The following is a 22,197-nucleotide window of genomic DNA, read 5'->3' on the forward strand; positions in this document are numbered from 1 at the left end:
AAAGAAACTATTTGTTATAAGGATCATAGTTTTCCCATCTGAATCCTGAAAATCTAATTTTTAAAGCCAGAGTTTAAAACACAAGTTATGTTTTCACACATGGGTCATGAGGTTGAAGGTAAACAAGGTTTTCCCAACATGCTCTACAAGTTTTGTTTATAGCAATCTAGTTGGGAAACCAGTAACTCTGTATCTTCAAAGGAAGAGAAATTATTACTAAATCATCTCTTTGCAATTATACAGTGTATAATGTTCTGGAAGTAGATTTCACCACAGCGTTTGTATTGAAGAATCACTAAACATCCACAGCTTCTTAACAAATCCTGAAATTGTATTTGAACACAGAAAGAAAACTCCAGGGAGTTTTAAGAAGTAATTCAGTTCAAAGAAACTGCTAGTGCTATGTTATGTTTACATAGTTAAAGTAATCAGAAGTCAGGAAACTCAAAAAAATAAGATTTCCAGTGTTTTTGTGACAGTGATGTATTAAGCTACTCAGTGAATAAGACAAACAGGAATGGAAAAAAATCACTTAGCACTTTTACTGTACACTCAGTAGATCTGCAACACAGTCAAGTTAAAGTTACAGAAACAACGTGCACTGCCTGACACTTCAATTCTGAAACCTTAACACTGTGTTAGCACAAGATATTTTACATTTACCCTAAAACAAGTATTTTTTCCACTGAACGTCCAATGTATTTTTTAAAATGAAACGAATTTTAAAGCATCTATCTGGTGATGTTGTGACACCCCAATATTCACCACTGTCATGTAATTAGGTTATGTTTTGTACAAAGTCAGTCTTGTGAGGTATCATTCAGAAAGTCTTTATCTGCTAGACCAGGGGTAGGCAACCTATGGCATGGGTGCCAAAGCCGGCACATGAGCTGATTTTCAGTGGCACTCACACTGCCTGAGTCCTGGCCACCAGTCCGGGGGGCTCTGCATTTTAATTTAATTTTAAATGAAGCTTCTTAAACATTTTAAAAACCTTATTTACTTTATATACAACAATAGTTTAGTTATATATTATAGACTTATAGAAAGAGACCTTCTAAAAATGCTAAAATGTATCACTGGCACGTGAAACCTTAAATCAGAGTGAATAAATGAAGACTCGTCACACCACTTCTGAAAGGCTGCCGTCCCCTGCTGTACAGGGTTGCAGATTCTCTTACCAGATCAACCAGTGGAAGCAAACATAGCCCAGCTCCATGCAGCCATTGCTCTTGAGCATTAAGTAGCCCTCTTATGAGCCAGAGGGGGAATGTGACGCATGTAGGGGAGGAAGAAATGTTATAAAAACAAAAGCCAAACAACAGAAGGAGGGAAACAATGAAAAAACAGAAAAAAGTATGGAGCAGACAATGAGGAAAAAAAAGGGGCAGAAAAAAAAAAGACAGATGCAACTGGACCAGGCTAGGGTTACCACCTGGCTGGTATTTGACTAGACTGGCCAGTATTTTTATGGACTCGCCAATTGCCAGAAAAATAATTTAATCTGCCAGGTTGTTTTTGTATGTGGGTCTAAAGGTTTGCATTATCATCACAATACACTGGGATACCTCATATTAGAAGTTTCTGTGTCCAGCTGACAATGCTGCATAGTTCCCACTTCTACAGTTTAAGTCAGAGGTGGACAAACTTTTTGGACCAAAGGCCACATTTGGGTGGGGAAATTGCATGCAGGGCCATGAATGTAGGGCTGGGGCAGAGGGTTGGGATGCAAGATGGAGTGCAGAGTGTGCAGTAAGGGGGTCAGGGCACAGGGCCAGGCTCAGGGCAGGGGGTTGGGGTATGGCAGGGAGCTCAGGGCAGGGGACTGGTGTGCAGGAGGGAGCTCAGGGGGTTGCGGTGCAGGAGGGTGCAGCAAGTGGCTCAAGACAGGGAGTTAGGGGGCCCAAGGTGCAGGCGAGGTACAAGGTGCAGGCTCTGGCCTGGCACCACTTACCTTGACCAGCTCTGCAGTGGTCCACAGCGGGGCTAAGGCAGGCTCCCTGCCTTCCGTGGCCCCATGCTGCTCCCGAAAGTGGCCAGCGTGTCTGGCAGTAGCTCCCAGAGGTGGGGTGGGGCAGGTGGCTCTGCTGCTTGCTACCCTCACCTGTGGGTACCACCCCCAAAGTTTCCATTGGCTGCAGTTCCTTGTTCCCAGCCAATGGGAGCTGTGGTGGTCGGTGCCTGCAGGGGAGGGCAGCACATGGACCCCTCTGCCTCCCCCTCCCACAGGGGATGCAGGGATGTGGTGCTGGCCGCTTCTGGGAGCGGTGCAGGGCCAGGCAGGCAGGGAGCCTCCCTTAGCCTTGCTGTACCATGGGGCCAGCAATCCACGGGCCAGACTGAAATCCCTGACGAGCCGGATTCGGCCCGCGGGCTGTAGTTTGCCCTCCCCTGGCTTAAGCAACAACATATCAAAACTGTTGAAAATACAGCAGCTGTCTGCCCACCAACACACAAGTGCACCACACGTGTGCAAGAGATGGTTTGAGTCACATGAGAGTGAGGAGACATGCGATGTTATCAATAATATCTATATATTACAGTATCTAGATACTGTAAGTGGCTGTTGAAGGGGGGTGGGTTGCAGAGTTGTCTTGTAGTTGGGGTTGCAGTGGGCTTGCTTTGGGGGGTGGATTGCTCGTTTTCTTGCATTTCAAAAGTAGGCCATTCCCAGGCAGGTTACTGAGTGCTTACCACCAGTTCCCAGCGGCAACGCCTTTTCAGAGGGAACCATCAATGCAGAATTCTGGAAACTATTGATGAAAGTAATCTGCACCATATTTTCATTTTGATCTTACTCTTCTTACTTACAAGTACAAAGAAACTGCAGTACTTATTCTGCTGGAAATAAAGAGATAACTGCCCCACTGATTTACACCAATATATAGACATTCTCAGGCATGGAGTGGCTTTTAGGAGGATCAGTGATTACTTTAGAACAAGTGCCTTTCAGTCTCTCAAAGCAGTTTGAGTGGAATTTTTTTTTTAAATAAGCCCCAGGTGGCACAATAGCATCCAGATATCTTCAGCTCATGAGGAAGCACACCCATTGTGTCAACCCTGAGGAGGGTATAGTGTGTGCTTTCCTCTGGGACCAGTTCTGTACAACCCTAGTACAACCACCAGGAGACAGTTCCTACAGAAAGGAGTTTCAAACTTGTCTAGCTACATCAGTGACTAAAAACCCTAGTGTAGGCAAGGCTTCTACTGACTCCAGCCCTAGGGAGTTTAAAAAAAGAGAGAGAAAGAGCGAGAGCGAGAGCGAGTGCACGCTCCTGTCTTTGACCCCAGAACCACTTAAGACTCAAATTTGCCTGTGTTATATACCATAGGCAGGAAAGCCATCAGTTAAGTTTCATATTACCTTCATAAAATAGAATTCTCACTAGATATGAACAATTAAACAAATAATTTTGAAGAAACTCATTTAATTAAATGTTAGTCCATGCACAAAGAGAATGCTACATTTTCCATTAACAAAACAGCCAAATACTCTTGGAAGTAATCTGTTTTTCGTTGCCATTTCTAAACACCACTCAGGAATTAGCATTTGTGCAACATATGAGAAATAAAGTAGTGATAGATGATCCTGCAAAGCAGCAGAGGTTCCATACAGTTAACCACTCAAAATACACAGGGAGAAATATGTATATGACGTGAGACTCAAATCATTCCCTCCCTAGCCCCCACCACATGCTACGGAGGAATTACAAGCATTTTCCAGTTCCCTGCATACCGTCTTCTATTGAAGATTCACTCAGTAAATGACAATTGATTTTCCTTAGGAACTTAAGAACAGCCATGCTGGGTCAGACCAATAGTTCATCAAGCCCAGTATTCTGTCTTCCAACAGTTGCCAATGCCAGATGCTTCAAAGGGAATGCACAGAACAGGGCAACTGTAGAGCGATCCGACCTTTGTCATCCAGTCCCAGCATCTGGTTCTCAGACAACGAGGTTGCCTTCCTGCCCATCCTGGTTAATAGCCATTGATGGACCTATCCTCCATGAACATACCCAATTCCATTTTTGAACCCAGTTCTACTTTTGGCCTTCACAGCATCTCCTGGCAACAAATTCCATGGATTGACTGTGTGTGTAGGGTGACCAGGTGTCTGGTTTTCGATCAAAATGCCTGGTCAAAAAGGGACCTTGGCAGCTCCGGTCAGCACTGCTAACCAGGCAGTTAAAAGTCCGCCTGGCGGTGCTGTGGAGCTAAGGCAGACTACTCCCTACCTGTCCTGTCTCTGCGCTGCACCCTGAAAGTGGCCAACAGATCCGGCTCCTAGATACGGGGACCATGGGGCGCCACATGCTGCCCCTGCCCTGAGCACCGGCTCTGCACTCCCACTGGCCACGGTTCCCCACCAGGACCCCTCTGTCCCACCCCCCCAACCTGGAGCCCCCTCCTGCACCCCAAACCCATTCACCCCTGGCCCCATCTCAGAGCCTGCACACTCAGCCAGAGTCCTCACCCCCTTTTGCACCCCAAACCCTGCCTCAGCCCAGTGAAAGTGAGTGAGGGTGGGGGAGAGCAAGCCACCAAGGAAGGGAGAATGTAGTGAGCGGGAGACATAACCTCCGGGAAGGGGCAGGGCTGGGGTGCTCGGTTTTGTGCAGTTTGAAAATTGGCAACCCTAACTGTGTGTTGTGTGAAGTAGAACTTCCTTACGTTTGTTTTAAAGCTGCTGCCTATGAATTTTATTGAGAGCTCCCTGGTTTTTATGTTAGATTCTAGGGCCTCACCATAAACCAGGCGTTCTCAAACTGGGGGTCATGAGGTTATTACACAGGGGGTCGCAAGCTGTCAGCCTCCACCTTAAGTCCCGCTTTGCCACCAGCATTTATAATGGTGTTAAATATATATAAAAACGTTAATTTATAAGTGGGGGTTGCACTCAGAGGCTTGCTGTGTGAAACGGGTCACCAGTACGAAAGTTTGAGAACCACTGCCATAAACTATTTTGAGGATTCTTACAGGCCCTTAAAAGACCGCTTAAAAGGTCATAGGAAGAGAAATATAGGAACAGAGAATTCTGAAGAATATCTGTTTGCAAGTGGCTGAATAAAGGGACACAGGATCAAAGAGAATGAGAACCTCCAATACAAAAATAACCATTATGGGGCAAGAGGCTTAGTTTAACTTTCTCACAGACTTTCTCACAAAAGGTTGTGTAACAGACTTACCTCCATTAGCAACCAAACTTCACATGTACCTTACAAAGTATCTGAATAGATTTCTGCTCTAAAGAGATCAAAATGCCATCCATCTTCTTGCCATGCACTTTTTAAAAAAAGAAAATATGATTCTACTTTGGCAATCTGAACTACTGGCCTGAGAATGGCAAGGAACCAGCTATACACATTAAAAGAGACTGCATTGTTACAATGCATTGACTGCCCTGTTTTTCTGGACTATAAACATACACTTCAATCTCCCAGACACAATGTGATAAATACAGCACTTCCATAAACACTCAAATGAAATTTTAATAACTGAAAATGTATCTGAATAAAAATTCTCCTGAGCCACCATGATTCTCAACTATGAAATTCTTACCTTTAAGTTCCAGGAACCTAATGTGCCCATTATCTAAGGCAAAAATACAAATAAAACACTGCTTGTTTGTCCAGTAGTACATATCTCGATAAACAGAGACATGCTATCATAAGCCTACCTCCCAAATCTGGACCTTAGCGTTCAGAAATCTGAACCTCCAAGCTTAATTACCAGCTTGGATCTTATCTCGCTGCCACCGACAGGAATTACAGCGCCTGCCTCGCTCTGGTCCCCCAAACTTTCCCTGGAGGGACCCCAAGACCCAGAAGCTCCGAGTCTTACCAGCAAGGGAAATAACCCACTTCCCTTTCTCCCTCTCTCTCACCACCCAGACTTTCCTCTCTTGGGCAACCTGAGAGTTACTGATGCAATCTCTTTACATCACAAACCAAGAAGCTGTCTCCTATTCCACAAAGAGACAAAACCCAAATACAAGGAAACCAGAAAGGATTCTCTCTCTTCCCCCTCCCACCAATTCCCAGTGTGCAGACTTACCCTCTGTAGATCTAACACAAAGAGAATTCCCCTTCCTCCTTCATTCCTTAGTCTACCAGAGAGAAAAACTCAAAACAAGTCTTAAAAAGAAAGCTTTATATTTAAAAAAAAAAGAAAGAAAAAAGACATCAAATTCTCTGTATTCAAGATGACAATAATATAGGGCTATTGCTTATAAGAAAATATGAACAAACAGTCTGATTCAAAAAAGCATATCCAATTGAAACATTCCAGCAAGCTGCACACATGTAAATACAACCAAAACAACATAAAAAGCCTATATTGTTTTTGATACCGTACTTACAATTTGGAAACAGAAGATTAGAACATAGAAAGAACCTTCTCATGCTGAGAACAGACAAAAGAGCTCAGATCCCAAAAATCCCTTCCCTACTTGAAAAAATCCAGTTTCTTGATTGGTCCTCTGGTCAGGTGTTTGGTTCCCTTTGTTAACCCTTTACAGGTAAAAGAAACATTAACCCTTAGCTATCTATTTATGACACATGCATTATAGTAGTGAGGCCTTTTCCTCTACCTACTTTGCCTGGCATATGGGAAAGCCTATTGTAAATATTCAGAGCCTAAACTGATTCATTAATTGTGATCACCACAGAAGAGGCACATCTCCTTTTGCCACTTGCCCCTGGGAGTTCTGTATCTAGCAGAAATCTTTCAGCTAGCATAGAAACATCTATTAATTACAAAACTCTTATAAAGATTGCTAGCAGTGTCCAAGACTGTACTTCAGCATAATCCAGAAAACATAAAGCTTATCAAAGACACAGAAATACAGACAAATTCTGCTCTCTTACACTGGTGTAAACAAGAGCTGATTTTGTTCCACTATCAACATCTGAAACCATATTTAAAACAGCAGAGCGTACTGTGGCACCTTATAGATTATCAGACGTATTGGAGCATGAGCTTTCACCCATGAAAGTTCATGCTCCAATACATCTGTTAGTCTATAAGATGCCACAGGACTCTTCGCTCCTTTTACAGATCCAGACTCACATGGCTACCCCTCTGATATTCAAAACAAAATTCTTATCTGTTTTAATTAGACCAGTTTAAGCCCCAATCCTGCAATTTGAGCGGCATGACAGGTTCCCACTGAAGTAATTGAGAATCTGCACCGAGGTCCTGTGTGGAATGGATTGCAGGATTAGGGCCTATGATTATTCATATTGAAATTATTTTCCTAGCTAATATACTTTAGAGCATTTGAAGTTTATGGTTTTGAATTACGTTCAGCTCAGACATTGAAACTGTACTCCCTCAATTCACAGGTTCATTTAAGGCCAGAAAGAATCATCTGTATCCTGTATCAGACGACATCAAATTTCATCCATTTCCCTTGCACTGAGCCCAATAACTTGTGTCTGGCTAAAGCGTATCTTTCTACTTACAGCTCCAACTTAAATACAGCTTTACTTCTGCTAGCAGTTTACAATCAATCAGTTTCACTTTTTTGATCTTGCACACTAACCCAATGCAATATAGCTACTATACTGCAAGGGAATGTTTAAATAAAAGAAAAGTTTGCAATATATTTTTATAACAGGTTTTGAAAAAAAGTACATTTAAACTTGGGGCCCGAACTGCGTAATGTCCTTTAAAGAGCACTACTTTCAAATGTATAGAGGTCTCTGAGCATCCCGATTTAGACTATGCACATATTACTCCTTAATCTGTTGACCAGATGCTAACATCCAGTGGATGAAAATGAACTACAAGATTTGAAAGAACTACCAACTGACCTTTTAAAAACACAGCCTGCACAAATGGGGCTGGCATCCTGCTGTCCTTGACTAGCTAGGGTACGTCCAGACTACTCACCTGATTGGCGGGTAGCAATTGATTGATCGGGGATTGATATTTCACCTCTCGTCTAGACGCAACATATCGATCCCCGAACGTGCTCCCGTCGACTCCAGAACTCCACCAAGGCGAGCAGTGGTAGCGGAGTCGACAGGGGGAGCTGCGGCCGTCGATCTTGTGCAGTGAGGAGGGGAGGCAAGTCGAAATAAGATACATTGACTTCAGCTACGCTATTCCCGTAGCTGAAGTTGCGTATCTTACATCTACACCCCTCACCCCCAGTGTAGACCGGGCCCTAGTAATCTCTCTCTCTTATATAGCACTTTTCATCAGCAGACTTCTTAAAACCTTCTTCCTATACATGAAATTTTACTCTATCGTTTATTGGAGCCTACACTGATTTCTGTACTAGTGGCATACTTTTCAGTTTGGTTGTAAAAATGCTATAAAATTGTATTGCAATACATGTCAATAGCATTCATTTACAGTGCTTAATGTCAAAAAGAAGTTTAATGACCAGAATATCCCCTATATTTCTTGGTATTTATAAAGCATCTAATAATTATGATATTTAAAGGGGAGAAAAAAGAAAAAAAAAAGTATGTTAATCATGAACTGCTAAACATCTGCAATTTGGTTATTCAAGGCCATTTGTACTACTGACTTAATCCAGAATACCAAATTTTCAAAAGAGATTACTGAAAAGAGGAGATGTACATAAGCAGTATTCTGGTCAAAGATATTTGTACAGCAGTCATTGACTTGATTGACAAGCCTCAACTATACTAAAACCAGTCTTACCCTATCAAAAGGACTGTTCAGAACTCAACAGGGTAGTTTGCAAAAGGATTATAATCAATGATTTAGAGTGAATATAAAACACAGGACACCTGAGAATCTGAGTTTCTAAAGCTCATGTCACATCAGAAGTGTCAGCTGTGTTAAACATTCAGATTCCTCGATGTTCTGCTCTTAAAGTCTTGTTGCCTGAATACGGCTTTGAGTACTAGCCCATCCGTTATGGGACAGTAAGAGAATAATATCGATATCAGGAGTACATTTGAAGGATTTATTTGCTTAAAATAGGTTTTAAATTAATCTTGCAGGACTAAACTAGGCAACCACATGATCATATTTAAGTTTTACCCTCCCACAACCTACACTCTTTTACCACCTCACTTTGGACATAAGGGAAACGAGAAAAGGTTTCTTTGAGGCCAGGACCTGGGGCGAAATCCTGGCTCCACTGATGTCAATGGGAGCTTTGCCATTGACTCTGATGGTGTCAGGATTTCATTCTTGTTGTATCTGTGCTGTAAAGTACTTAGCATGCTTTAGAGTATTGTGAAATAAACGTTAAAAAAAAAGTCAGTCTTATTTCTAGATATATGTTAAGAAATATTTTGAAGAACAAATATGTGATACACCATTATGATATCTAAAGCTAGTGCCAACACTACTCTCCAGTCAAATCCAACCCCCCAATTTCATGACTCTTACCCTACCCTGTTCAGAAGGAGGGGAAAAAACCCTAGTAACTTGAAAATAATAACTGTACACAGTTTTTATGTCCTAAACAGTCTGACAAACTGGTAGCTGTGGACTGAGATTTTACAGCCAAAACAACTTTAAAACCATGGTTTGTTCCCAATGAAGAAAGAGCCAAATCTTGATATGAGTTTTATACACACTATGCCAAGTACAGCTTTCAACTATTTAGAAACTAATAAATAGAACGATTTCCAGTATCATGTGCAGATTTCAGAGACCTTGGCGAGATACCTTGACAAATTAATGCAATAGAGGAACAGCATCTTTATTGTACTGTAGTATAATTTACAAATTCTGAATAAGCATGACAACCTATCAAGCCAACACTCACATGTGCATACATGTACATAGATAGTACTGACACACACACAGATGGATGGTGACCTGTAATGCTCTAAATCACCAGTGCTTCCTCATACCACATTAATATAAGTCTTGCTAATCCACACTCATGACATGCAATGGTTTTTCCACATGCTGGCCTAAAAAAAGCTGTGGGAAACAGGATTCAATACCCGCAGACTCAAGTGTAGGAACACGTGCAGTGGATTATCGCATAGCCTACTACAGCTGGTGGAAATCACTAAGTGTAACAGAGCGTAAAGACTGAATGGAATGATACCATTGCACAGTGTAATATTGTTTTCCATATTAGCACAGTGCTGACATGGGTTAATTTCTCATCGCATACCTATTGAGAAATCCTGACAAAGATGTGAATTAAGTATTGTGAAATGACTACAGTTGTAAAAACCCCACTGATTTCTGTTCATGAAAACCTTTGCTTTTGTTTCAGTTTACACCCACAGGTTTCAGTTTGATGTTTTTGAATAACCTGAGTGGGAGGTGCATACACGTAAGTCAGGGCTGTATTTACCATGTAATGTCTTAGATATATTTCAGAAGACAAAAGAGAAAGTATGAATGAATAACCAGGGCTGTAGTCAGGTTAAACGAAAAAAAAATAAATAAAGAAATACTTGTGATCACAAGCTTCCAGAACACACCAAACTCGCTGAAATTCTCAATGAGAAAGAAGAGTAAGCACTGACTAGTGAGCCACACCAAGAGAACTTGCATTTAAACTAACTGGAATCACATCCCCTCATCTGAATGTGAACAGGCCCACACTGTCAGACATTGCTTAGGTGCAGAATTTCTCTAATGCGGCCACCGGGGGCCTTTCGTGTGGCCATGACAGCCTCCTGGGCAAATATTGGCTTTTCCCTCTCTCTCCCCCTGTTGCTCCTGGATGCACTGCCCTGCACTGCCTCTGGAGACAGGTGGGGCACAACACTGCAGAAGCAAGGTGAGTTCTTGACCAACCTTGGGGAGAGGATGGGTTTCAGCCCTGGGATGGTTAAGCAGCAGCTCCAGCAGCAGGACTTCAGGAGCCAGGCTGCAGGACTTCTGGTGCCCTCTAGCCCCTGGCTCTGACCACTAGCCCCTGGCTCCGGTCCCAGGCTCTCACCGACATATGGTGGAAACCAACTCTGAGTGTTGACCCCTGGTCCTGGCCACATGGGAGCGGCTTCCAGCCTCTGGCTTCAGCTGCATAGCCTCCAGCTCTGACCATGCAGCAGCAGACACTGACCCCTGGCTCTGGCTATGCAGACCCCAACCCCCTAATCACACTGGCCCTCCACTGCCTCTCCTAGCCCCACAACCATCCCTCCATCGCCCCTGGCCCCCGCTGCCTCCAGGGCTTAATTTGTCTTGGTGCTTGCTGAGAAAAGTGATGAACAAACATGCAAGTATCATTTTTCACCTGGGAAGATGTGATAAATAATACTTGTTGTGAAAAGTAATATTTGTATGTTCTTTAATACCACTTTTCACAGCACACTTAATAGCTAGCTGGAATGCTGTGTTAAGTGATATTACAAGTAGGATCTGATACTTCTAGTATCAATTATCACAGCCTTCCAGCTAGCTACTAAGTGTGCTGTGAAAAGTGATATTAAAGAACATACAAATATTACTTTTCACAACATTATTTTCATTACTGAGTCTGCAAATAAAAGCATACATAAATAAATTACAATGATTTGGATGTGTCCATGTCCATAATTAACTTTAAGAAAAAGAAATAAATATGTATTTTAGGAAAAAGTGTCAGTGTGAGTCACTCTGAGACTACCAAAAACTTTGTTGTGAAAGCCCCCTGGCTTAGGGCATGGGAAACATTACAAGCTCCATCTACTTACAGCAAGTATATCACACTTTACCTGTGGAATCAAATATAACAGGCTGACAGTTTTTGTTGGAATTCCAGTTACACTTGAGCACCTGGCCTCCTTCTACAATGTCAGGTTGTGTAGTGTTCGCTTTTGGAGCACCCACCAGAAGAAATATCCTGAAGTAAAAAAGAAAACACAAATAGACAGTTCAAGAAGACAGTCGCTAATTAATAAGAATAATGCTTATGCTCTTATGTAGTGCTTTGAACGGTTATGTAACCATGGTTCTAAGACACAAACTTAGAATTTGGATTCAAACTACTTCAATATTCAGAGATCTTCGGATTAGGGGGCTTGTTTTGGATCCTGTGTTAATGCAGGTTAAAACAAAATTTTGACTAAAAACCAGACAGCTGAGAAATAGACATTCATGTTTAAAACATTTCCTGACTGATTCAGATTTCAAAACAGACATTTAGCTGGACAGCCTTTCCTTCCCTCCTTTCATTATTCAATCTTGTGTGTGTGACAGAAAAAGATGTAGTGTGCCCTGGTTAAAAAAAAAAAAAAAAAACACAAAACAAAAAATAGTCTGGCATCACTTCTAGTTCATTTCATACCAAAAGCAATTCACGGCAGATAGTCAAAGGCCAACCTTGATAAAAATCTGGGAGTTTTCATTTTAAAAATATTCTGACTAGTAAATCAGCCTAGCAGTAGCAATTTTTTTTTTTTAATTAGTCCCTCCAAGAACTCCAGCTGACGTCAACCACATATTTGCATGTTTGGCATATGACTGAGTCTTTATTGGAACTCATCAAAAACTAACTCTTCTCTCTCTCACATCTATTCTAATTTTTAAAATCTTCATGTATATTTAGATTTGCATTCTGCCTAGTGGCTGTTGTGACATAAGGCTGTGAGAACTTGCAGATTGCAAAAATCTACTTCTGTATATTCGGATTTGGGTTCTCTTTCTTTTTCTCACTCCCATGCAACTCAAGATTATTACATCTTTCAGGAACTCCAATAATTCCATGAACCACGCTTGACTAATCAGCACTTTCTTTAGGTTCTGAATCTGAAAAACAGTGTGGATATAAAATAAGAGGCAGCAATTACTAAGCAGTCCGTTGTATTATTTCCATTTTATACTGAATACTATGACATTGTTCCTCCCTTTAAAGCCACGGATGGCCATTTTCCTCAAATACATTTTCAAATGCAGACAGTGGGTAGAAGTGTTACTACCAATGCTTAATAAACCAGTTTGTCATAGAATCACAGAACCATGGGGCTAGAAAAGACCTCAAGGGACATCTAGTCTAACCCCCTGCCAGGATGGATGGTTTAGACACAACAAATCCTACAAGACAGATGGCTATCTAGCCTCCTTCTGAAAATCTCTAGTGAAGGAGCTTCCATGACCTCCCTAGGCAGTCTGTTCCATTGTCCTACTGTCCTTACAGTTAGGAAGTTTTTCCCTCCTGAGATTTAATCTAAATCTGCTATGCTGTAGTCTGAAACCATTGTCTCTTGTGCTGCCATCTGTGGCAAGAGAGAACAAATTTTCTCCATTTTTTTATTGCAGCCTTTCAAATGTGTGAAGACCACTATTATGTCCCCCTTAATTGTCTCGTTTCAAAACTAAACATACCCAGTTCCTTCAGCCTTTGCTCATATGGCTTGCATTCCACCCCTTTGGTCATCTGTGTCGTTCATCTCTGGATCCTTTCCAGTTTCTCTACATCCTTTCTAAATACTGGTGACCAAAATTGGACACAGTACTCCAGCTGAGACCTAACCAGTGCTAAGTAGAATGACTTGCATGCTATGTCTCTGTTAATGCAATCTAAAATTGCATTTTGCTTTTTTTTGCAACTGCATCGCACTGCTGACTCATATTGAGGTTGTGATCCACCACAACTCCCAGATCCTTTTCAGCAGTGCTGCTGCCCAGCCAGTTAACTCCCATTCTGTAATTGTTCATTTGTTTTTTCTTCTCTAAGTGTCATCATCATCATGTTCCTATTACACCTCTGATGTTTAGCACAGCGATGTTGTTTTTGAGCAGCCTCATTTTCACTTGCCTTCAGGTGTCCATCTTATTGCTATTCTGGTGATGGAATCAGTTTCCATCTGAAGCACATGATCAATCCATCTCCAGCGTCTCCTGGCAGTGATGGTGCTCAGATCCTCTTGGCTTCATTGTGTCAATAGATTTCGGTTTGAGATTGTTCTGGGCCAAAAGATACGGAGGATTTTTCTGAGGCAGTTGTATGGAATGAAGACAGTTTGGACATGTCATACTTCCTCATTCCCCAGCATTCTGTACTATAAAATAGCGCTGAAAGTACGCCACTCTGATAAATCTTTAGTTTGGTTTTGGTGTTGTATTTTGATGATTTCCAGACTGTATTTAAGATTCTGAAGGTGTTTCTGGCTTTATCATCAGAGGGTAGCCGTGTTAGTCTGGATCTGTAAAAGCAGCAAAGAGTCCTGTGGCACCTTATAGACTAACAGACGTATTGGAGCATGAGCTTTCGTGGGTGAATATCCACTTTGTCGGACGCATGCATCTCTTTGCTGCTTCTGGCTTTATTGATTTTGTTCCAGATGTCCTGGCTTGTTCCACCATCCTGGCTGAGGGTGTTGCCCAAGCATGTGAATGTTTCTATCCGTATGTAAATAATCCTCTATCCGTACTGGTGATAGTGAGGCAATATTAAAGGTCATGATATCTGTCTTACTGCAGTTGATTTTCAGTCCAATTTGCTGGCTGAATGCGATGAGTCGAGTTGTTTTTTCTTGTATATGGTGTTAGGTATGTGATAGAGTGACGTCATCTGTGAAATCCAGATCTTCAAAGGATGAGAAGAGAGTCCATTTAAAGCCTCTTCTGTTGTATGCCACATTACCCAGCCGATGACAATGTTGAAGAGGACTGCAGACATGACACACCCATGACGTACTCCTGTTTTGACTTCAAAATTGAGCTCACTGTGATCAACACTGGATGTAAAGCTGTCCTCTGGTGTCTGTCCTTAAGCGTAGCACCTTACATTCATCTTTGTTGAATTTCATTTTGTTATCTATAGCCCAGTTCTCCAATTTATCAAAACCCTTTTGAATTTTAGCTCTATCTTCTAAAATGTTTGCAACCTCCCGAGCTTTGTGTCATTTGCAAATTTGATCAGTATACTCTCTAGTCCTACACTTAGGTCATTAATAAAGATGTTAAATAACACCAGACCTAGAACAGATCCCTGTGGAACCCCACCTGAGACCTCCCTCCAATCTGACATCATTCCATTGATAGTTACTCACGTGGGACTGTGTCAAAAGCCTTGCTAAAGTCCAAGGAGTCACAGCATTCTCGCTACCCACCTGTTATAGTATATACTGTAGCAGGGAGATGTGCAACCAGGTTTCTTGCCAATCTAGTCCCGTCCAGGACTCAGAGAGAACAAAGCAAAGCCCAAAAACCACAAACAAAGGCTTCCCTCCACGGAGATTTGAAAGTATCTTGTTTCCTGACTGGTCCTCTGGTCAGGTGTTGTTTGTTAACCCCTTCCAGGTGAAAGAGACATTAACCCTTAGCTATCTGTTTATGACACCACCAAACCATTTACTCTGTAAAGGAAGGAAATCAAGTTGGTTTGGCATGATCTACTCTTAGTAAACCCATGCTGGCTGCTAGCGATCACCCCTTCATCCTCCAGGTCTTCCCAAATTGTATGTTTTATTCACTGCTCTAGTAGCTTACCAGGTATCAAGGTCATGCAGACTGGTCTATACTTCCCTGGCTTCTCCTTCTTAAAGACGCGCACTAGGCTAGCCCTTCTCCAGTCTTCCAGAATCTCTTCTGTCATCTATGAGTTTGCAAATATTATTGCCAGCGACGCTGAGATTTCTTCACCTAATGCCTTCAGCACCCAAGGGTGAATATCACCAGGCCCCGCTGATTTGAATTCATTCAAATTAGACAATGTATCTGATGTGTTCTTCATTTATCCTGATCTGCATTCCTTCCCCTTTTCTGTCCATGGTAACTTCAGTCTTCTAACAAAAATAATGTGTGACCGGAGGACTAGTGAAGGAAAGCAGGCATTGGGCAGCTCTGCCTTTCTATCATTTATGTCAAATTTGTATTTATTTGTCAAAGCCAGAGACTCCAGCCAGTAGGGGCAGAAGCAGCCAAAGCAGGGTCTGCTGCACTGGTGGGAGGAGGTAAAATGGGGCAAACTGGGACAACCCCTCCTTCCACGCCCCCTGGACACAGAATCGTGCAGGGGAGACCACCCAAACACAACGAGGACCCTAGGACCCAGGAAACGTCGCCTCCCTCCTTATCCTCTCATGTGAGCTCCATATTCAGAGAACCTTCCATAGTTCTGAGTGGACTTTTTCTGCCCTATGCTGATTGGCTGTTTTCTCCAGCCCTCTCGTGCCCTCACGCAGTATGTCTACACATGGATAAAAGACCTCTGGTATAGCCATGGCTAGCCTAGGTCAGCTGACTTGGGCTTGTGGGGCTCAGGCTGAAGGGCTAAAATCACTGTGTAGATATTTGGGCTTGGGATAGAGCCCTTCATCCTTGCAGGTCCCTGCTCTGTACACTTCATTCCTCTTCTCTTCCCTTTCCGTCTACCTCATCCCCTCCAAACTAAAAAAAAAAAAATTGTGGAACCAACATGCTCTTTGCTGTCATCATATTGTTTGCTCCGCTTATGTGTTCTACCCCTTTCCTCACCCTGCGTCTGTCTGATCTATTTAGATTGTAAGCTCTTCAGGACAGAGACTGACTGTCTATTGCACTGTGTTTGTACAGAGCCTAGCACAATGAAACCCCTTGTTCGTTGGCCCTTACGTACAACCAAAACTAATGTGTTAAAGAGAAAAAGTATGCTTCTAGCAAAAGGAAGAGAAAGGACAGCACTCCTAGTGTATCTCCCCTATAGAAACCCATAAGAACATACTATGTTATAGGATCCCCCTGTCTATGCTAGGAATATTTTCAGATAGATTTTAAAACCAATTAAAGTCATAGCAGAGACCTGGTTTTCGACAGCTTTAGATAGCATGGCTTGTTTAAACAGAGTCAATCCTGAAACTGATTCACATAACCATACTGTAAGGCTCGCAAATTAGTTAGCTGAACCAACTTCAGCACTGGTTAGAAAATACCCCCGGTGTGGAAAAACCCAGGTTTCTTAATCTTCTCTACATATCAATTGCTGCTTTCTAAACTTTCACTTAAGCAATTTTTAGTGCACTTACCAAAGTGAAGCAAGGGTACACCACATTTTCAGCTGGGGTAAATCAGTATAGTCAAGAGAGCTATGTAATTTATACTAGCTGACGATCTGGCCCACTGTTTTGAAATCAGTCAGATTATTCCTGACCAGCTAGTCATATTACAAGTGGATCCCCAAAACTTAAGACCTGATCCAAAGCCCAGTGAAGTCAATGAAATTCTGTTTTTAACATTGCTGGTTTTCATGCAGGGATGGTACCATTGGTGGTGGCAGTCAGAAACAAAAAGGTATTTTATGTAGTCAAGACAAAGGAGTGCTTGTTTCAATGCAACGTGCGGTGCACCATGGGTAGGTATCCCAGTGTGCAACTAACTACTGTCCAGCAGTGCACTGTCTTTTGGAAAGTTTGGAAATGCACGGTGGAGTCAAAATGAGTCGTGACTCCAGGGTCAAGATCCCATCATGCAACTGTCTCCAGACCAAGATGTCATCTCTATTCCATAACTTTTGTTCCTATTTTGAAAATCCCATGAACCTGCATGGGACTTGTCTCTGTGTGTCATCGCTGACAGAAACATGGAACATGCTCAGCTCTGAATTACTGTCATGAGAATTACAATCACAGGACACATGATACTCTTGTATTTGCAGAGCCTCAAGAAGAGCCATGGAGAACGTGATGATTTTCTGGAGAAAAGCCTGCAGTGGGACATAGCGAGAACCAATTCAAGATTAGTGGTGGTGTGCACAGAGCAGCTGCAAAATGGTGGAGTGCCAGTTCTAAGCCTGAGAAACAAGCAGTGACTGGTGGGATGGCATTGTTATGTAAGCTTGGGAAGATGAGGAGTGGCTGCAGAACTTTTGGATGCACAAGGCCACATTCCTGGATCTGTATGCTGATCTTCCCCGGCTCTCCAGTGCAGCGACACCAGAATGAGAGCTGCACTGACAGTGGAAAATCAAGTAGCATTCACACTGTGGACACTTGCATTGCCAGGTTGCTACTGGTCAATGAGAAATCATTTTGGAGTGGGAAAATCCACTGTGGAAAGCCGCTGTCATACAAGTGTACGGGGCCATTAATCATCTCCCAGTACACAGGGCCCTGACTCTTGGCAGCATGCCGAGTCCAAAAGATGGATTTGCAGCAACGGGGTTCCCAAACTGTGGGGGCAATAGAGGGCACACATATCCCTACTCTGGCACCAGACTGCCTTGCCACAGAGTACATCAACAAAAAGGCCTACTTTTATGCAAGAACTGGTAGATCACTGGGAATGCTTCACTGACATCAATGTGGTCTGGTCAGGGAAGGTGCATGATGCTCACATCTCTAAGAACAGAGGGCTGGTTCTGAAAGCTACAAGCAAGGACTTTCTTTCCCAACATGCAGATTGCTATTAGCAATGTTGCAATGCCAACAGTGACCCAGCCTTCCCCAGCCTTACACCGACCACCCTGACAGATTCGACTACCAGCATAGTATCTGTGAAGCAAAGGGGGAAGAGTTGCTGCCAGGATGTAGGGCAGAGATAAAGCAGCTGTCTGCTGAGTTTGAACAGCCAGACACAGGGGCTATCAGAAGAGGTTAGCATGGAGATATAGGAGCTATATCAGGGAAGCTCTGGAAGAGCACTTTAACAGCGAGCCACAGTAAGACACTGTGGTGTTGTGTGTTCCACATGGCTCTGCAGTTTGGGGACCTGTTTGGAACTGTGTGATGTTTGATGCACATCTGTGATCATAAAACAGGCAGTGTACCTACAAATTTTGTGGTGCTTGCTGTACATTTATGATTGACAAACACAAGGTCACAATGATCCTATGAGTGTGTCAGAGTTTACAATAAAAACTAAGTGGGTGCTCTCATTGCTGCCAGGCACTCTGAGGCATTTGTTCAGAATTAATGAAGATGAATTATTTTCCAAATAATAAAGTTTTATTAAGCAACAAAAAATGCTGCAAAAATTATGTGCAAGTTAAAAATAAACACATTAAAGCCTTAACACGTTTATGAAGCAGAGCTTAAAGAAGCTATATCAAGTGAAGAGTAGGTGACCAAAAAAAACAAACAAACACGTTCTACACAGAAGCAACAAAAATGGCTCAGGGGTCAATGATCCATGTCATAAGTTTGGCAGAAATCATACACAGTAAAAGCTGCGTTATCTGGCACTTTACCAACTGGAAAGCTCTATAAACTGGCATTTCTGATCTTCATTGAAAGTCTGGTTTATAGTCTGGTTGGCACAGGGCTGGCAGGCTCCCTACCTGGCTCAGTGTGGCTCCCCAGAAGTGGTGACATATTCCTGCTACTCCTAGGTGGAGGGACAACCACAGGGGCTCCGTGCTGCTGCTCCCCACTCTGCCGCAAGTGTTGGCTCTGCACTCCCATGGGCAGAGACCGCACGCAGAGCCGCCCAGCCGTGCCTCTGCCTAGGAGCAGCCAGGGACATGTTGCCACTTGCGAGGAGCCGCCTGAGATGAGTGCTGCCAGAATCTGGCACACCGCAACCCCTCTCGTGCCCCCAACCTCCTATCCCCTCCTACACCCAAACTCTCTTCCAGAGCCCACACCTCACATCCCTTCCTATGCCCCAACCCCAGTCCTGAGCCCTCTCCTGCACCCAAACTCCCTCTTTCTTAGTCAACTGGAATTTTTGTCTTACCGGCACTCCCCATTCCCCCAACATGCCAGATAACAAAGCTTTTACTGTAACATGATCCAATATTGATTTCACTAAATGCGTTTTCCTAATCATAATGAAAAACAGTTTTCTTGAATTTCTGCACAATGGTCCACTAAAGATATCATGTAGTTTGTTCTTCACCGCCTATTCTCTCTCTTGCACAGTGGTTGGACCAAATGGGCAAGCTATGTTTTTACATACACTGTCAAGCTTCTGCATAGCACAAAGGAAGAATCATGGATCTGATCCTGAACCACTGAAGTCAATGAAAGCTTTGCTATTTAGCCACAAGCATGCAGTGGGGATAAAGCGAAGGCTAATTATGCAATACGTGACACAGGAAAATTTAGTAGACAAGGGACAAGCTTCAAGATTTGTAATCAGCTTTTTGGAGGGGACTAAGGTTTATAACTTGTGCTTCATTCCATTCTTGACGTTATATTTTCTGGATGTTAAACTTCACAGCTCCCATTGGTCAGGGCACGTGCTCTGGGCTGAGGTAATGCACAGAGTTTCCTAGCCAGTCCTCTGCCTAGCAGCTGAGCGAAGTGGTGTTACCGCTTCCGGGAAAGCCCCCCAGATAAGCGCTGCCCAGAGCCTTCCTCACCCCATCCCGTGCCCCAAACCTCTGCCCTCTCTCACACCCAAACTCTGCTGCTACTGGGAGGGGGAAGCACGAAGCCCGGTAGGGAGCCTGCCAGCCCCACCAACCCATCGCCCCCAACACCAGTGGGGGTCCCGGGCCACATGCCACCACCCACGTGCCCCCAGCACCAGCAAGGGTACCGGGCCATGCACTGCTGCCCACCAGCACCAGCAGCCGTCCCAGGCCGTGCGCCACCACCTGCGCCCCCCCAGCACCAGTGGGGATCCCGGGCCGTGCGCCACCACCTGCACCCCCCCAGCACCAGTGGGGGTCCCCGGCCACCCCCAAACCCTCCAGCACTAGTAAGTGTCCCGGGCCGCCCCCCGCTAAGCAGCCGAGCTGCCCTCCCTCAGCACCCACAGGGGCCCCAGGCAGCCCCCCACCAAGTTTTATTCACTGGTATTTTTAGTAAAAGTCATGGACAGGTCACAGGCTGTGAATTTTTGTTTACTGCCCATGACCTATCCGTGACTTTTACTAAAAATACTTGACACAAAATATAGCCTTAATTACAATCGGTGCTTTGCATGTATGCAATCTGGTGCAACTATCATGAAGTTGATATTTCAGAATGTGTGTCTCTTTCACAGCAAAATATACATTTATGAAATATGCAATACAGCTAATGATTCTACAAACACTTGAACAGGTCCATTGTATAAAATGTAGGGTAGCACATAAAACCTTGATCCTGCAGAGGTATACATCTATTTAACTTTAAGACCATTAATAGTGAATTATTTCATTGAACGGGACATGCTTAAAGTTAAATAGATGGTAAATCTGCAGTATTGAGGCTTAATTCTGTAGGGTAAGCACACAAGATACATATTTTGACTGCATAACAATATAAAAAACACCAGGAAAAGAATTCCCATACAGGATAGTCATGTGTCTCTCATTTGGCTGGTCATCTGGAAAATGCCTTCATCCTTAGAGTATTGGCAAACAAACACTATAGTAAACCAGGATCTTTTCCAATAAAGCATTAAGAGGTCACTCTGACTCCCATTAAAATCAATGAGAAAATCCCCCATAATTGACTTCAGTGGGAGTTGGATCAGAATACAATAGGAAAGTCTAATTTGTTTACATATTTACTATTCTTACTCAAGATATACAACTAAAGATAATAGCATAAAACCTGCAGAATGAAGACACCACAAAAGAGTGTTGCAACATTTACAAGTTAAGGCAGGGTGACTTCTACTTAACAGAGGAACAAAGAATGCAAACAAGGCTGATACTTTATAAAATGTGTTATTCAACATTTATACTTTTATAAACAAATTCTAGCTGCTAAAATCAAGAGATGAGTAGAAAAATTACCCTGTACGTCAGATATATGCTAATCTTCTACCTCTAAAGTTGATTTTTGGAGTGGTGGGGAGGGCACAAAAAGGGAGAACTATAATGTGTATCCCACCTAAGAAAGATAAATTGTAGTATTATAATTAATCTAAGAGTTGATAGAAGAATTATGGAACACTTCTGTGAATCACAAACTACGTCATTCTGAATCCTTATTTTAAGGTGCTAATTAAAATCAGACTGCAACTTCTTCAAATCTCACACCTTCAGTAAGTACACATGATCAATAACAATCTCTAGAGCACTTTTGAACCTTCAGATACTTCACAAAATTCAGAGATATACCACTGAAATACCTCCATGTTTGCAAAGAACTATAGCAATGAAGCCAAACAAACAGCTTCATACACAACATTGGAGTGGGAAAAAGATATGCTGATTCAGTTGATAAAGTCATTAGAAAAAAAATCCTATATTTCTGTTAACTGCCAGGGGAGCTACTTGGGCAGATTTTTAAAACAGGATACTCAGAGTTTTGTATGCAACAATGCAAATACAAACCCATGCCTAGATTTGCATACATAATATTTACCATGATTATGACATTCTTGCAATACTGTTATGAAAATTTTCCAGTCCATGCCCCTGCCCTTAACTATGATGAATAAGAAAAACTATATTTTGCA

At 42.8% G+C, this 22,197-nt stretch overlaps 1 protein-coding gene across 1 annotated transcript in view; it reads right to left on the reverse strand.

Annotated features, from left to right (window-relative positions):
- The window catches only part of ITGAV (integrin subunit alpha V), an 89,023-nt gene that overhangs the window by 65,220 nt on the left and 1,606 nt on the right, over positions 1–22,197 (reverse strand). The window contains exon 2 of the mRNA XM_032791258.2: positions 11,655–11,782. Coding sequence (XP_032647149.1) covers positions 11,655–11,782 — 128 coding nt within the window. The remainder of the gene's footprint in view (positions 1–11,654; positions 11,783–22,197) is intronic.

Source organism: Chelonoidis abingdonii, chromosome 10, assembly GCF_003597395.2.
Source record: "Chelonoidis abingdonii isolate Lonesome George chromosome 10, CheloAbing_2.0, whole genome shotgun sequence".
In the NCBI taxonomy this organism is placed as follows: Eukaryota; Metazoa; Chordata; order Testudines; family Testudinidae; genus Chelonoidis; species Chelonoidis abingdonii.